Source organism: Dermacentor albipictus, chromosome 5 (genome assembly GCF_038994185.2).
Source record: "Dermacentor albipictus isolate Rhodes 1998 colony chromosome 5, USDA_Dalb.pri_finalv2, whole genome shotgun sequence".
In the NCBI taxonomy this organism is placed as follows: Eukaryota; Metazoa; Arthropoda; class Arachnida; order Ixodida; family Ixodidae; genus Dermacentor; species Dermacentor albipictus.
This window is the reverse complement of record NC_091825.1, coordinates 134,834,949-134,852,839: the sequence shown is the minus strand read 5'-3', so window position 1 is coordinate 134,852,839 and position 17,891 is coordinate 134,834,949. Positions and strand designations below refer to the sequence as shown.

General features: G+C 45.0%; 1 protein-coding gene across 3 annotated transcripts in view; it reads left to right on the top strand.

Moving 5' to 3' along the window:
* Nucleotides 1-17,891, top strand: part of PlexA (plexin A) — a 385,856-nt gene that overhangs the window by 348,685 nt on the left and 19,280 nt on the right. For all 3 annotated transcript variants that reach the window (XM_070538955.1, XM_070538957.1, XM_070538958.1), the window contains 7 exons: nucleotides 56-234; nucleotides 600-729; nucleotides 5,393-5,529; nucleotides 5,767-5,958; nucleotides 6,550-6,643; nucleotides 7,336-7,593; nucleotides 9,004-9,180. In XM_070538955.1, the coding sequence (XP_070395056.1) occupies nucleotides 56-234; nucleotides 600-729; nucleotides 5,393-5,529; nucleotides 5,767-5,958; nucleotides 6,550-6,643; nucleotides 7,336-7,593; nucleotides 9,004-9,180 (1,167 nt within the window). The remainder of the gene's footprint in view (nucleotides 1-55; nucleotides 235-599; nucleotides 730-5,392; nucleotides 5,530-5,766; nucleotides 5,959-6,549; nucleotides 6,644-7,335; nucleotides 7,594-9,003; nucleotides 9,181-17,891) is intronic.

Here is a 17,891-nt window from a genome sequence, read left to right as displayed (position 1 = left end):
GGCTCGTAAAACCCCAGAATCTCATTGATTCAATGTTGCACTTCTTGCACCTCAGATCTATCCAACATCTGGACCCTGGGAAGGCGGCACCAACATCACCATCGAGGGCTACAACCTTGGCCGAGTCTTCCAGGATATCCAGAACGGAATTCACGTGTCGAAGGAGGTCAACGGAGTCTCCCTTGCCCAAATTCCCTGCGTCCCCCACAAGGACTTGTATGTCAAGACTACTAGGTTAGTCAACATGTATTTAAACAGAATAGCATCTCTGAATACTCACATCATCTCATTTAATTGGCACAAGGCAAACGCTGTAGTATTCGTCACAATGAAAGTTTTGCTTATGCAAAGAGTCACAAGAAATCTCATCTTTGTTCATTGCTACTGTGTTGATTTGCATCGATCATAAATGAATAGAATGGTTTATTTTTCATTCTGATGTATGGCTAGGCTAATTGAAATGCATATAAAGAATTTAAATTACAACTTCTTGCAGTATTAGAGTGGCAAATCAGTAGGTGGCCTTTTGGTGCTAAATCTCATGTAGTTATCATAACAAAGAGACTTAATTAACAGTTTACTGTGCTCATTCCTCGCAGAATTGTGTGTGAGATCGAGAGCCCTCGAAACCTGACGACGAGCCCCCCGAGTGGCACCATCTCGGGACCCGTCATTGTCAAGGTCCTCAATGACTACACGGCCAAGTCGAAGCAGAATTACTCTTTCGTGGTCAGTGCCTTTTTCTGCTTTTTTAGCATGCTGTTAGATATGGAGCTGGTTCCTGCGATTACTTCGAGTTCCCCAGACCACATCGGATTGCAGCACAGCTAATTGAGGAATGCAGAAGCAGGAAAGCGCATTCCAGAGAAGCGGCCGAGCAGACAAGTTTAAGGCAACGAGTTTACATGCCAACAAGTTCGTGCGCCGCCGGGATTAGCAGGTGGGCATCCGACAATGAAGCAGGTGCAGCCCTCCCCTTCTCTTTGTTCGAAGTGCATTGCCAGTCTGCGATGCAAGACCGCAGCAAGCCGCCAGGTGTGACACCACGACACGGGCGCCTACCATTGGCTGAAAGTGGCGTCATCGGAGTGGACTCTCCCATTGGTCAAACATGACGTGACTTGCAGTGCTCGAAGGGTTTATAAGAAGCCTTCCAGAGAGACCTGAGAATTCTGGGACATGCCCTGATTCCCTGATTCACCTCTCTCGAACTTCTTGCCGCGGGCCGCAGCGTCCGAGTTGCTGCCGGCCCGTAATGTCTGTACGACTGTTAATTGACGCTCACGTCCCCTGTATATAATGTAAAAAAAAAACCCTCCCAAGTTTTGGGTCTTCATTCCCGCGGAGTCCGTACTCCCAACCCCTACATCTGGTTGGCAGCGGTAGGATCGCCTCCGAATACATCAGCTGGTGGCAGCGCTACGAATCAACCTTCGTCGAGAGAGATCGTAAAGAACCGGGAAGAGCGAAGAAGAGAGAGCCTTCGTCGAAAGAGGTCCGAAGAAACTGGGAGTTGCGAAGAAGGAGCGAGCCTTCGACCCAGGGAGTCCGGAGGAGCCGGGAACAGCGGACGAACGAACCGGATGGCAGGGTGCTGCAACCGTAAGTGAGCTCGTGGTTTTTTTCCTTATGATTCGCCAGACTCAAAGGTTGTGTGTTCAATTTTGATGGTTCTGGGAATCGGGAATTTGTTGCATTGTGTGTTTGCACAAATTAATTAAGGAAAACAGTTTTAACCACCTGTCGGGGCGGCTGCCATGGATCTTAGAAGGTTGACGAGGTTAGACTTGTTGTTGGTGTGCGACGATTTGGGAGTTGAGGCGGACGAACGGATGGAAACGCCAGCTATCATAAAGGCGATTGAAGATAGTGGCAATGATGATAAAAGCATTGAGCTTGCTTGGGAAGTGATACAGGAGCCACGGGAGCGTGCGCGTCGTGTACGTTTGCGAGAGCGTCGTGAGCTTAGGAGTGAGCGTCAGCGTGAAGAACGTGAGAATGAACGGAAGCAGGAGCTTCAAGAACTTACTCTGAGGTGTCAGCGTCACGTACGTGAGAATGAACGCGAACGGGAGTATCAGCAACGTAAGCTTGAGCGTGAGCAAAAGTATGAGAGAGAGAAGGCAGCACTGATCAAAGAGATACAGTATTGTGATCAGTTATTGGCACAGAGACAACGGCTGTCTGAGAATTCTGTAGGTAGCACAGAGCGAAAGAATGAGGAAGTGTCTAGCGGACTTTCGCCAGAAGCCGACGAGAAGAGCAGTGCCTGTGAGATTAGCTGCAGATTCATAAGTGAAGGGAAAAGGCTAGCTGCTAACGATGCCTTAGTGGCAACAGAGGCCGTTAAAGGCCGTAGTGAGAGCGACAAGGTGCTGTGCCAACAGATGACTGTGGAGACAGCTAGGCCAACTGCGAACAAATTGGCACAGTTACCGAGCGTGTGCGTCGCTGGTAATGTTAGCGAGGTTGCTAGCGAGGAAAAGGGTACTGTCGACGCGACAGACGCGAGCACCCATGTCAAGCCAGATGTGCGTGCAGAAGTAAAGTGCGAGCTGAGCGATGCAGTTGAAAATAGTTCTCGGGGTGACGAGCTCCGTAGCTCACGAGAGAACAACTGCATTGTTCAGGGATCGGTGCGGCTCTCCGCCAGTCTAGGTAGCCTAGAGAGGGATGATTCACTTATTAATCATTCGGACTGTGCGCGTGAGACAGCGATCGATACCGACGGGCTGTGTGCCGATTCACAGCGTGAGCTGGGCAATGTAGTAGAGGGCAGTTCGCAAGAGTGCGAGTTGTCTTACTCGAGTAAAGCCTGCTGCATTGTGCCAGAGTCGGTTGAGCTGTCCGCCAGTCGAGGCAAAGAGAGTGTAGATTTAAATGTAAATCACTCAGACTGTGCGGGTAAGAGACCGATCCGGGCCGACGAAATGTGTACCGGCCAGCACGAGGCGACATGAAAGCGAGTGCAAAGAGAAAGCGCCGTAAAAAGAAGCGCGGTAAAGACCGAAAGACGGTAACTTTTGTAGCGCCGCCAAAGTTGGCGAGAAACCCGAAAGGGCAGGGCGCGAGGAAGAAGGTGCGGTCGTCTAGGACGATGTTGACGCATCCAAAATGGTCGAGCCACCGGTCAAAGGGGGACCGCGAAGAATGTTCTGCGCGGACGCGGACAAAGGGCACGGGGCAGTTAATCTCCTCGTCGTTCCGTAGTTCTTTTCATAGCTCAGCGTGCAGTTCGAAGATAACGCAAGGTGGCAGGACGAGACCAGGTGGGGAGTAGCGACGCGGTCAATCGAGTTTGTGTTGAAAGCGGGGCGCGGGGACGCAAATTGGCAGTAGACCGTAACGTCTTGGGGGAGCTGATAGTGAATCAGCCCTTTTGTTGTCTCTCGGCAGCCAGAGTAGCTTTCAGACCACGTCCACCCCGCGTTCGACTCAAAGTATGAGTCAGACGGAAGCGTTTGGAAAAGGAGGCCTGGAGCGCTTCCGTAGAAATGAAGTGTCTTGTTTTTTATTTTTGAGCATCGGAAAGTTTTTCGCGATTTGAGACTAGGATTTCTTTAAATGTGTAAGGTTTGAGCTTTGTTTGTGTTTTCGTTCGAGAAGCTCGAGATTTGAAAGATTTGAAGAGTTTGTGTAAACATGTAGTCTCGCGAGATGCTCATTAATAAGTAGATAGGCTTTTTTTTTTGTGTGTGTGAGTAACCTGAAGGTCAAGGTTATCGTCGAAAGGCCTATGGTAAAGCGCGTGTGTTATTTAACCTTCTTTTTAAGTATTTTTGAATTTCGCAAGGTTAAGCGCGTAGGTTTTCAGTGAGTGCATGATTTGCACGGAGAAGCGTTCTTAGTTCCATTAGCGCATGTCCTGTGTGGACGGAAGGAAGCAGATTTATGACTGGGTTGCTCGTGTCTGGAGGGCAGCCGTATTCTGACTTCTATTATAAGTACGCGTGGAACGAGTTATTAAAAGACGCATTAGTTTAAGAGTTCTCTCGGAGTGTGTAAGTCCCGCAAGTTTAATTGTCCGTTTATGTCACGTGTCCTGTAGGACTTTCAGGACAGAAACGTGAGTAAGCGTGAATGAAAAGTTTGCCTACAATGCAAGTACGCGTTCTGTTTAGTGACCACAAGGCTGGTGCACTTGTGATTACGTACTTGTGAAGTTGACCAGATTGTTCAGTGGCACCATTACGTGCGATAAGTACGCCACTGCGATAGATGGGAAACATGCTGTTCGTGTAGTTAGGCCACTTAAGTTATGTTCGGCTGTTTTCATTTGTTGTTTGCATCGTCAACGACCCTTTTGTTTTGCAACAACAATAGTACTCTGGTCTTGTCGGCATTCGGGGAGAAATGGATAGCGGTTTGGAAGGGTGGTTGGAACTGTTTTGTCGAAATTGGGGAAATAAAAGATCAGGGTTGATTTTGACTCAGTAATAGTCTGGCGAGTCAGGGGTGAAGAGCCTGCGCTTACGCGTGGTGCAGCGCTGTGCTGTTTTGTTTGTTTGACGTCTGTTCTCCAGGGCCAAGGATCCCGAAGTTCGTCAAACGAGGCTCGACCCCAGTACCCTGCAGCTTCTTTCAGCGTTCCTCATGGCCAGCGAATTGATTTCACCGGCCATTCAGAACAACCGGGGCGAGGACGAGCTGTTAGATATGGAGCTGGTTCCTGCGATTACTTCGAGTTCCCCAGACCACATCGGATTGCAGCACAGCTAATTGAGGAATGCAGAAGCAGGAAAGCGCATTCCAGAGAAGCGGCCGAGCAGACAAGTTTAAGGCAACGAGTTTACATGCCAACAAGTTCGTGCGCCGCCGGGATTAGCAGGTGGGCATCCGACAATGAAGCAGGTGCAGCCCTCCCCTTCTCTTTGTTCGAAGTGCATTGCCAGTCTGCGATGCAAGACCGCAGCAAGCCGCCAGGTGTGACACCACGACACGGGCGCCTACCATTGGCTGAAAGTGGCGTCATCGGAGTGGACTCTCCCATTGGTCAAACATGACGTGACTTGCAGTGCTCGAAGGGTTTATAAGAAGCCTTCCAGAGAGACCTGAGAATTCTGGGACATGCCCTGATTCCCTGATTCACCTCTCTCGAACTTCTTGCCGCGGGCCGCAGCGTCCGAGTTGCTGCCGGCCCGTAATGTCTGTACGACTGTTAATTGACGCTCACCTCCCTGTATATAATATGTAAATAAATACTCCCAAGTTTGGGTTTTTCATCCGCGAAGTCCGTCCTTCAACCCCTACAATGCCTAGAAGGGACGGTATTTTTGGTTAGTTGCTTTTCATGAAAGATATTTCGAAAAATCTCTTTCATAAGTGTCTGTGCGCCATCAGCCTGCAGAGGTCACCTCACATCCATACACATTTCATTCAACTGTACTCGCAGAACCCACGAATTACCTCAATAAACCCAAGCAAAGGGCCGAAGTCTGGAGGCACAAGGTTGCTCATCTGGGGTCTACACATGGACGCTGGCAGTCATGCTGAAGCATTTGTTGGGGGAATGCCCTGCCAGATCATCACGTAAGTAATGACTTTGCATGGAGATCTGTTCCCTGGTGCCTGTCTTTGTTATGAGGGTTTATAATTTATCTTGTGCTGCAATATTTGTTTGTGCGCACTTTTATTTTCTTCTGATATACAGCATATTATTCGAGGGATCGCATTGATACATTATTAACGGAGCACTATGCCCTGAAGATTTTGCCAAGCACAGAGTGTTGTCGTCAGTAATTAAAGATTTTTCTCATCTCTTGGCAGGCGGGAGCCAAACGTGGTGAGCTGTAACACCAGTGCATCGACGACGTTCAATGAGGGCAAGGTGCGGGTCAAGTTTGACAAGGGCTTGCGTCTCTTTGAGGACTACATCTACCTCTACGTTGAGGATCCTGAGATTGAGAAAGTGGAATCTGGCTCTGCCAGGCACTCCAGCGTCCCACGAGGAATTCCAAGGTGAGAACTCCTATGGGCCGCAGGCTTACTCCTGTTGTCCACGAGCTCATTAGGTGACAGGCTTGCAAGGAGAGCAAAACTCAACAAATGTGTGCTGGAAAGGAAATTTTCAAGTTCCAGCTGCACATTCTAGTTGTGATCACATTGAAAGGTCAGAAGCCCACACACATTCATTATTTTTACCAGCACCGGTTGAGGTTGAATGAATCGGCACCGCTCAGTACTGGCATTTCCAAATTTCAGCATTCGGCTCTTTGGTTTCTTGCCACACACCATGTTGAGATTGGTTAACGTAGCGCCAACTCACGACAGAAACGCTGAGTCTGATTCGACTTTTACTGGTTATGATACTTGTATGAGCCACTTAGTGTGGTATGTTTCTTTAGGCTGTATTATTGTCAAAAACATCAAGAAAAAAAATTGTGGTCTCGTTGTTACATTGCACAGATAATGTTAGCTGAGGGTAGTCTAAGTACATATTGATTTGTGTGAATGTAGCCTGCCATGCGCAGACATCCAACCACTGTCTCAGATTTGTTTTGCAATAACCTGGTCATGGAGGTGAGGACTACAGAATTGTTTTGTTTACAGTGGCGGCATCACGGTGACTGTCAAAGGGCGAAACTTGAACGCAGTTCAGGAGCCGATGATGTACATCACTCTCGACGGCGAGGAACACTACAGTGTGAGTGGCCACACCATTACCCCATCTTCCTCTCTCGTTCTTCTGGCTTTGTGAGTGATTATTGGCCCTAATTGTTTTTGGGGTGCATGAAATATGTGCTAATACGGAAGCAGGGGTAGTCGCAACTTGCAGCTTGTTAGAAATAGGAAAGCACAATTGAATATAGACAGTGCGGCTTAGGACTTTTAAAAGGTAGGGGCAAATAATAAAACCTTGGAGATGTGGCAAAATGTGCAGTACATGTATCAGCATTGCAGTGACGATGGGGTTCCTACAGTAATTGTCCAGCTTTCATGATCCTAACAGCAAACAGGAATAGCATGGTACCTTGTTTTCCCTGACTTTTCAATACAGCATCCACATCTGGTTAGGTGCTTCTGATGGCCTTGTAAGCATGATGGGCAGAGAAGTAAAGTGTACATTTAATCTTCTTAGGAAAAATGAAAGTTCCCTAGTGGTTAAGAAAAGTTCACAGTGTTTAAAACATGAACGCAGTTGAGAATGATGCTACACAGATCAAAAGAAGATAAAAAGTGCAGGTTAAACGGCCGCTTTAATAAATGGGGGGGGGAGAAGAGCACAATTTCTAAGACAGAAGGGAACTTGCTTTTAGATCTTCTAAACTCGCAACTTGTTTGACCATTATTTATGCTTTGTCAGCCTGCCTGACTGTCATGTTAATGAATACGCAGAGATGCATCCCAGACTCAGCCCAGCAGATGAAATGCAAGAGCCCGGCGGTTCCAAAGGACAAGCTCTCGTTCGGAGGCAACCCAGACGTCCCCGTGGAGCTCGAGTACGGCTTCCGCATGGATGCCGTCGAGCAAGTGCGAAATCTGTGGTCTACCAAGGGCTTCCCACCTTTCCAGATGTTCCCAGACCCTGAGTATTTTCCCTTCACAGAGAAGGACCAGATCAAGTACTACAAGAGTGACTACCTCACCATCAATGTGAGTAGAATGCAACATGGGGTGTGCCATAACCATAGTTCAGCAGCTTATGCAAGTCAAACCTCTCTGTCCAAAGGTTTTATGACATTGCAAACAGGTTCTTCAACATTTGCAGGCTCCTGTATTTATAAAAAGATGGAAGGATATGTGGAGTTGACAAGCCATTTTTTGGTCGGTGTATTTTGTGGAAAATTATAGCCTAATCGTACAGGCAGCAGCTTAACCTAAACCTGTCTACTCATCATCGTCAACCTGTGATCACTTGCAGCCTCCACTGTAGAGAAGGAGGTGAGGTAATAAAGTTAGCAATGACCTACCAGGTATTTGCTGCAATTTGAGGTGTTTTGCAAAGTCGTGTTCCGTCACATGTACAAGCTGGACGTTAGTAATAAATAAATGTGAACCTTGTTAACCATATCTATAGGTCAGAGCGCCCCTATCCTTTGACATTGTCAGGGAAAGGGCGCAGCATATATACAGTAGAACCACGTTAAGACATAGTTGCGATGAATCTCCAACTCAGATTTATTAGAGGTTAATGTTTTTTAAGCTATAGTTGCTGATCATATCATTGCCAGTTAGTGGCTACTATGATCAATTTTCATACTTTGTGTATTTTAGCTAACACTTACTGTGGCATCAGTTTTATTTTCATGCAAAAACATCAAATGTCCATTCAGCAAAAAAGCCGGCATCTCTAGCAGTGAAACAGCGCTTAAATTCTCATTAGCTGCCATGCCATGTCATCTGCATGTTTGGACGATGCAGAGCGGGCAAAATGGAACACCTGCTGCCAAGCTAGCATGCCAGGTGTTGCATGAGGGAAGAGGGCATGGGGAGGGAACATCACCACATCTCCAGCGCACCTCGACAGAGCAGATAGGCAACGCGACACCATGGGGCAAGACAGGTTGTTGTTGGTGGGGCAGTCACGTGACGCGTGCGTGCTGGTGCCGCTGTCTCACTCTCAGAAGCCGGTGCTGGTCCGTATCGCTCTCGTTCGCCCCCACTGGGCTTAGCTGCTGCGTGCACCTGCCGGCCTTGGTGGCCGCTGCTGCTTCCTCAGTCTCCTGTCGCACAGGATGTCAGTGGAATGCAGCGTCTTTGATTTCTCAGCAATCTTGTCCAAATGATTCTGGTCTACATCCAACAGGCTAATGTAGAGACTAGAAAAAAAATTAGCTGAGCCAATTGGATAGCAAAACTCGGAAAACATTACTCGGAGCGCAAGACTCGAAGGGCAGCTCAGCGGTGTTCAAATGGATAATAATGGTTTCGCATTCACAACTCATAATAAGTGTTTAGGTGTCCCTGGATTTTCTTCTCATTCTTTACTGTAATTCCAGTCTTTCTTTTTCTCTCATTTTGCCTCTCTGACAGTCCCTTCTCTTTCACTTCTTGTTATTTCAGGGTAACAACCTGGACAGGGCATGCCAGGAGTCTGATGTGATTGTGCGCATTGGGACCAGCATCTGTAATGTGACTTCGCTGTCGCGGGTGCAGCTCACCTGCCGTCCGCCGACGGACCAACCGCCAGCCCAGGACAGGAATGGGAACCCTGACCGCAACCAGATCCCACAAGTCGTGGTACGCACTCCTCTTTTTAGTCGGTCTCTCATCCTTTCTTTTCTCACTTTCCATACTTCTTCCTGCTGTTCTTTTTACCATTTCGCTGGCTACATTACCACAGTTCGTATTCCTCCTTTTTTTTTTTTCCCCCGCCCCTCGTTATTTTCAGCTTAAACGTGCACTGTGCTTCTGTGCTTTAAACAGGGTGTCTATCAACTGGGAAAATGGGTAATTCTGAGGGAATTTAAATAGTCTGGAAAAACCCGGGGAATTTGTGCTTGTAACAGGGAAGATTAGCTGCAATTTTATTGAAAGGGGACGAAAGTCGCGCCAATGCTGGCTTGAATAGCAGAGAGGAATCATAACGAACTGTCTCTGACACTGTCTCGTCAGCTGGAGGAGTTTTCAGTGTACAGTCAACAACCGATTTTGCAGATGCCCGATTTTTGGGACATGCCCGGTAATTCGGACAGCTTCGAGGCACTACCACGTGCCCCGTAGAGTCGATGCATAAGAATGTATGAAATTTCGGGTGAAAGAACCCTTCAGCGTCCGATTTTCCTGAATTTTTGCCGTGACCGCAAGTCCGAAACAGCATTAGTAAAGGCACCACTGCCACCATTTACTATCTCGCCGCATCGAACTTGCGCTCTCGCACACATATTCTCTGGTAGCCGTAGCGACCACCGCTGCAACGCCAGGCCTAGCTACTTCGACGTTCGGTACTGTTAGCGATTCGCCGCTGGTAGCAGCGGCGCCGACTCAGGCTTTGTAACCCTCACCAATGGTTTCGAAGCTCGGAAAGCAAAACGCATTGAATTTTGCCGGTTTCCGAAAGTAAGCTTCGCCTCAATACAGCAATGTTACGCGGTGAAGCATACACAAAGTATTGCGGTGAGGCTTACCAAGTGTGAGAAGGGGCAATTGCCACGGAACCATTATGTATTCCTTAATTATACATGCATGCTCCCGCCATCTCTTGTCCCAGTACGAAGATCGATATGCTTAGTAAGTGTACTGGCAAGCCTTCTGAGCTTTTTCGGATGTGCCTGTGGCAATTTGAGCCATTAAGGGCAATAAAAGACATGCATTCATTTTTTCGATTTACCCTATTTTTCTAATGTTTTCGCGATCCCTAGGGAGTCCGAAAAATCGGAAGTTGATTGTACTCCTGACCAAGGGGATGCTTCCAATGGTCCGTGGGCCGAACGCAGAGCAGAAGGTGGATGAGAACAGAACCGACACTTTGAGGAGGGAACGGGAAAGTAAATGTGCCACCGCTTCTTTGAAGGAGCTCACAAAATGTTGGCCGATGCCGAGATGCAGGTGTCCTTCATCCAAATCAAAATAAACTCTTTAAAGCAGTGAAAGGCAACACTGAGGCGTTCTGTGCAGGCTGAGAGTATGTCATGACAGTTGAGGTTGACTTTCCAGCTGCTGAGAGAGAATCTCGCCTGTGACAAAGGGTTCGGGCCTCATATCAGTGAGCTTGCTATCAGTTGATAGAAATGGCTCACATTCTAAAATATTTTGCTTCTGCATGCATCTCTTTTTATTTGTACTTGAAAATGTTCGACTCAATTTGCAATGGGCTTTACCATATTTTTTTAAGCTATTTCATTCGCTGTGCATATTACAAACCCCTCTATCCTGTTTTCTTTTTGAATGCAATAAACATTACTCCTTACTATTCAAACTAAATTAAGTCGTTCTTTTTTTTTAATTTTTCACATGCTTACTAGAGAGTGACACCATTAGGTGACATTGTGTCAGCCCATCTTGACATAAAACAAAGTTCTGTGACACTCAGGAAACTCAGGGAACTTGGAAATGTCAACTTGGTAGACACCCTGTTTAAAAATGTCCTGTGTCTGTTATTAAACCACAGCACATTACTGTAGCATAAAAGGTTATAAATACATTGTTTGCAAAGCTTACTTTTAATTTTGATTTCATCTGAATATTTATTCGATTGTCTAGTGAGTGTAGGACAGAAAATTACTTGAAATGTATGGGGAAGAAAAGAAAAAAGATATGGAAGGAACAACTTTGGCATTGCGTAAAGGCTTTAAGGTGTTTTCTGCCTGTGGTATAGGGAAAGTGTGCACACACAAACCAAAAGTTGTCAATTTGCTGCAGCAAGAGTAAATAAGCCTTTGCAAATTCAGACAACAATTGTCGCCCGGCATTTTGAGCAAGCACCCGAAATTTTCACTGATGTGCACCAGAAGGCTCTCTGTACTGGCCTTAACCCCTTTTCTTTTCTCTTTCTTCCTTTTCTTTTTTCTTCTTCCTTTTCACATCTGATACGGAAGCAGGATTTGCATAGACATACTACTGTGCAGTATGACTCTCATTTTTAATGTGTTGCAAGATTTGCAGTGCCTGTTTTCAGACACAATGACTGAACATTGTGTTAACAGTGGGCACCTAAATTCAGCTTTCTTTTAGACTGTCAGGTGCCAGCCTTTTCCGGACCATCGGTAACCTCTACCAAGGCATTGAATTCGTATCTTCCTCAACTGTTTTTCCTTCTCATTTCGGGTGCATGCTCCCCTATACTCTTAACACAGATGACATTTTCAGTCGGGATCAAGCCCTATTGAGATTGAATTACTCTATTGCCATTGGCCCCCTTCCACAACTTGTGGAAAAAAGCCAATCGCAGTTGAGAAATTTAATCCCGATCTGGCACCATTATTAGTTTCATTCTTTCGCGCCATTCTTTTCCTCTGTTGACTCATGACATTTGCTAACTGTTTCATTTAATTTTGTAAATCACGTGTTACACCACATGTTCTTTTGACTTTATTGAAGCTGGAAACCTTGCTCTCTCTGCAGTAGCTCCTTGGGAACTGTGGTTGATGCTTGCCTTGGCTTATGCAGCCTTGGCAGATTTGCTGGGCCAGTGACTTGAGTGAAAGGATGGCGAATGTTGTTCCAGGTGGCATGTGGCAATCTCGAGTTCATGATTGGTTGGCTCCACTACAACAGCACGATCCCTTCAACCACGCCCATCAGCACAACTGATTAGAGATGAAGGCGCTGCACTAAATGTGTGGGCGGTAGTGATGCGTGCCGCCAGTCTTACACAGCACAGAATGTAAACCATGTGCTGCTTACTAGAGTACTACTATAATACTAATACTAACACTATAATACTATAATACTACTATAACACTAATACTGCTACAATAGTATGCTAACACTGTTAACCTTGTTCGTAAACAAACAATGATTAGCAGGCACTTATGAGTTTCTGACATGATTGTTATTGTTAGTACACCTGGTTCTGTCAATTCTGTTAAACACAAAATTTCGAACAAATTCTAGCTTTTGACCAAGTAATGAACGTTTCCTGTCCCATTGCTTTGTGCAGTAGATCTAGCGAGATTTTTGTTGTGCAGCTTTGAAAGCATTATTCTGTTGCTCATAATTGTTACTCATCGTGACACCTAACAGAGCCCTATAACAAATTTGTAAGATGTGTAGCAGTCTGGTGCAGTTTTGTACAATTGTGGTAATCACTCAAATACTCTCTAGCCTGTATGGGCAGTGTTTCTGCGACAAGACACACGTCGAATGATTGGTTGAGAGATTGGTCACAAAAAAAGTAAGTTTGGCAATTATTTGAGTCACTGTAGGATAATTCTATAAAAGGGTTGTAAAACAGGTAAAGACATCGTCTTGGCAACATGGTGGTAGCATCCTCAGCGAAGAGGCTCCTGCAGCTGGCGTCTACGCAGCCACACAATCTACACTCGGGTCACCCCATAAAGGCCATCAAGTTCCAACATTTTGGGGCACAATTCTCAGAACATGCAAAGGCACAGTACAGTGCAAGTGATTTTGGTATCTGAACTCTACAACACGATGTGACCACGTCTCAGAGGGGGTGTCCTACTTCTTCGTCTGCATTAATTACGCTCTCCTATATACCTGTGTGCATGTCGTTTGTCTTGTTTTTTGTTCTTTCATATTCAATAAAGTACAAGAAAATGATGTTGGTTTTAGTCTGCAAACACACTCCTTGAACCTGCATGGTATGAATGCATGCACTCATGGCTTTGTGACCACTGTCAGTTTTGTGAGAAACACAGCACAACATAGAGAAGTTGAAGTAATGATGAGCCAGTGAATAAAAAAATTTACTTCATTTCCACGTGTCAAGAACATAATGTATCAGCAGTGACAAATAGTACAAGGCACTCAACTTCAGAACACCTTTATAGTATTTGGCGAAGGACTTGGCACACCTATGATATCCTTGAGCATGTCAGATTACAGGAAGCAAAGTCAAGCCTTGAAACTGAAGTTACCTGAAAATGTTAGGTTTTCATACAGTTGGTGCATAACATTCAATCGGAATGCCCATAGTTGGTGGCTTAGTTACCAGTAATAATCTTTTTAATCAGACTGTACTATCATAGAAGAGACAATTGAGGCACTTGCTTCTAAGTACGAGGCTGTAGGTATGTGGCCCAGCTGCTGCAAACTTCAGCGCCCAGTGCAGACGAGAATTGTCACTTCAGTACACAAAGAAAAACTCCAGTGGGTCTGAAATAATTTGCAAGTGCTTGCTTCATCATACCTACTTGCAGATGTAAATTAGACTGTGCAGTAACCTTCAGCACGAGTAATTTCTTGTGGTGGAATGAAAACAACAGACAAGAAAGCTTCTACATCAGCATTTGATGATTTCCCATCTTGATCCTTTTTTGTCGTCCAGTTCTTTCCTTCCTTACTCACCTGCATAATTGCCCGTTGGAAGCACTAGTTACCCCCTGTCAGTTCCTAACGCTTTCAGAGGAGCACACCTACAGCCAGTAGAAAATTAATGTAGTTTTTGAATTGCTTCCTCATATTCATAGTGCAATGGCTCCTCTTGTAGGCACAAAAATGCTATTGAAAGAAACAAATGTTTAGTCGGCTTTTGAACCAACCTGTGCTTGTCTAGGTCTTCAATTGTTATTTTAGTTGACTGCACTTTAGAGTATATTTCCAATACAATAACGCTAGTGTAGACTGGTAGTGTCAATGCTTAGTGATTGAGAAACGTCACTGAGGTAAACTTTTTTAATATGCCAAGTAAAGGAACAGAATTTGCGCTTCTTTGGACTGTGCAGTTTGCTTGCATTCACACTGTTATTTGTTAATAAAATGCAAGTACGAATACAAATACAGCTGGCCAGCACAGACTTGTCTTTGGCTACCAGATGCTCTTGAATAAATGCAGAAAGCAGCACAAAAACTTCAAAATAAAATATTTTATTCGTACACAACAAATATTCACATACAAGTGCAACCTTTGTTACAAGCATACTGACCATTGCATTTGTAACCATGCGAGCTTTCCGGACCGCATAGTGAGCTCCTGTAGCACCCCTGGAACTAAAAGATTGAGAAGAGGCTGAAGTAATGCAGTTTATGCCAGGTGCAAGAGATTCAACGTTGTAGAATTGTCACACAATGACACACACACAAACGCACACACTGCACATCACCGTGTGTCTGCCGAGGGTGGCATGTTGTGGAAATGAACAAATAACTGAGCAGCGGAGTGCATGCTGTTGTCGGTAAAAGCGAAGAACAGTTAACATAAGTGTCAGAACTTTTAGAATAGGCCACAATATCTTCTACACTGGATAAAATGAAAGTGGCGGCATGTGGAAGTGGTTGCATATAGTTAAGGCATCAGTAGCTGCGCAACACAGCCTGTAGACAGCCTTGGTTGTGAAAAAAACTGGCCTGTAGGTTTTTGACAGATTTTCTGTACACTGCTGCAAAAGAAAGCATCCAAATTTTGAGTAAGCGCTAAAGCATTCTTACTGCAAAATTTGTTGCCATTCATATTCCCAGTGCTCATTTCTTTTTACTGCAAGTTTTGCAATCAGAAGGAAAACTGATCCACAGCTTGGTTCAAAAGCTTTAGATGCATGTAGGGTAAGGGCAAGAGAGGAAGTTTCTTATCTGGCAATACAGGTAGTAGCTATTGGGCCCTGCTTCACTAACTAGTGAAATTTATCTACCGACCTGACCATAGCAGGAAATGTGACCTATTGGATCATAGATGCAGGTTTATTCAGTGAATAGGAAGGTTCTTTGTCTGAAGCCTATATCTATTGATAAAGTAGACTCTCAGTGTAAGTGTGTGAATAAGGACGGCATGACTAAGGCAGGTTCAATAAGATGCGAAAACTCAGGGCTGATGCTGTAAAATTCGCAAGGTTTCTCACGCGTAATACATGCAAGTTCTTCAATCTTGCTGGAAACCAGAACTGCCAATTATGTATTTCAAGTACCACAAACAAAAACAAAAATATTAAACATTTAATGAACTGTAAAGAAAAATAAAGGAGTATAGCCGAAGTAAAAACAATCTCTCTGCTGATGAGCGAAGTAGCAATGCTTTAAATGTCACTGGCATTGCATTGTGTCTGACACACACATCTGTTACAATTTACATAGTATGTGGCTGTGGTCAAAGCACCTCTAAATGACAGTACTGCAGGTAAAAACTAAGTCTAAACTAGTGCAGAATACTTAAATGTTTTTACAAAGTGGTGCATTACAAGTTCAACAAAGCCATGTGCGTATGCGAGGTGCAAGGGGGAGTGTCTAATGTCATAATGCCATCAAGTATTTTATTGGCATGTTTAGACATGCTTACTAGCTTAAGAATTCCCGAATTTTCTCAAACTAACTTTTTTCCCCCCTAAATCAAGAAAGGGGCTGACAGATGGAATAGCACACTGTGGTATAAAGTTTGTAAACAGGGATAAGGTGCCCCAGAAAGGCTGCCCAACATTTTGATAGGAGGACCAATCTTCATCAAAGGCGGCCTCGTCATCCTCGGCATGTTAGTTTTAAAGGGTTAGTGCAGTGACGTCACGTGCGGGTGTTGTCGCTGGCGGCTGGTTTTAAAGGGAAAGACTTCAGAGGTAATGAGTGCTGTCGTCTAATGTCTGTGAGCTTCACAGATGTCTCACAGAGTCGGACGACAGCTCACAGACGTCGGACGACAGCGCTCATTACCTCTGAAGTCTCTCCCTTTAAAACCAGCCGCCAGCGACAACACCCGCACACGACATCACTGCACTAACCCTTTAAAGCTAAGATGCCGAGGATGGCAAGGCCGCCTTTCTGAGGCACCTTATCCCTGTTTACAAACATCATACCATAGTTTTTTTTTCCCGTGTAACATTTTTGAAGGTACATAGTGGTTCAGCAGACTGATAACATGGGCATTCTAGAAAAATAGTCTTGGTAGCTAGCTGTCAAAAATAAAAATGCACAACCGCTTGGTATTACGTTAGTGTATTTCATGTTGTAAATTCATTAATTGTGTGGTACTTCGTAGTTACAGTAATTCAGATGATAGTTTACAGCAGTTCAGATGGGCTAGTTGGTTCAGACAGTACAGAAAAAAAAAGAGGTCACACAAACAGCACTTGGTTGTACCACCTCTTCTTTATGTGCATCATCTTATTTTCACTGTAAACATGTGTAAACATGGATCTGGTATTCGTCAGAATACATTCATGCAGTACTGGCTTCTTGAAACACTTCCTGAAAGTATAGCTAGGTCACTTTTCTTACGTGAAACTTGGTTTTCTGTTTTAAATCAGTCCATTGTTTAGAAATGAACATCAAGACCTGTATGTAGCTGGGGGAACTGTATGCTTTTGGGCGGGAATTAAACACACACAGCTTCAACCAAAGCACACACATATTCACATTATGTTCACCACTGACAACAATGAACGGTTAAACAAAGAAAGGCTGTGCCCATTGCACATTTAGCAAGTACTTATGCATCAACATTTCATCAGACTTGAATAATCGAACCTTAAGCGTGGTTGTACTTCATTCCAACCAGGGGGTACCACGGGTGACAGAATTTAGCAGCAATGTGTTATGTAACAATGTCGAATGCAAGGACATATCAAGCTAGCCGATAAATATACAGGACATTCCTTAGGACAGACATCTAATGCATTTCCTGGGCAATGAGCACATGTACGGCAAAAGCATGCAAACCTGCTTGCATACTATGAGAAAAATGACATCCATGCAGCGCTTGTCTCTTATGTATGATGATGCAGCAATGAAGCTTAGGAGCAACTTATTCCTGCAGTAACTTTTGCTACCAGCATTACATTGTGTAAATATTCTGTGATCGCTCAAAATTAGAGTGAATGTTAATAATAGGCTGTTGAAGTCAATTTATGTCTAGGTGCTTAAAGGCTGGCAATGTTTTTGATTAGCTATGCAAGAAGAGCATTTGGAATGTTGACTCACCCTCTGATGTTGACATAACCTGATAATTGACTTCATGAGATGGCGTTGTGCCTGCAAAGACAGATGTGAAAAGTTAAGTTGTCTTGCCTCTTCAACGACTTGCACCGGGTGATCACATACAGAGCTGTGGCATCTCAAAGAAAGCTCGTCGCTGCGCACGTTGAACCATCAACGAAGCCTCTCCTCTTGGCAACTGCACTACGTCTGCTGGCCTGAATTACCGATGTCCATATCAGAGACAGCTCTTGTGTTCAGCCGATAATGCAAGTTGTTTTCGAGTGCCACAGCCTAGCCAACTTTTGTCGACAGTGTACAAATCGGTCGATAAACCTCAAGAGCAGCTGCTGAGTTGCGTCTGTGAGCCGAGCAGGTTTTAGTGACAAACAAGTACTTCAGCGTGTGTCAGGGTCATCACAATCTTTCCTTAT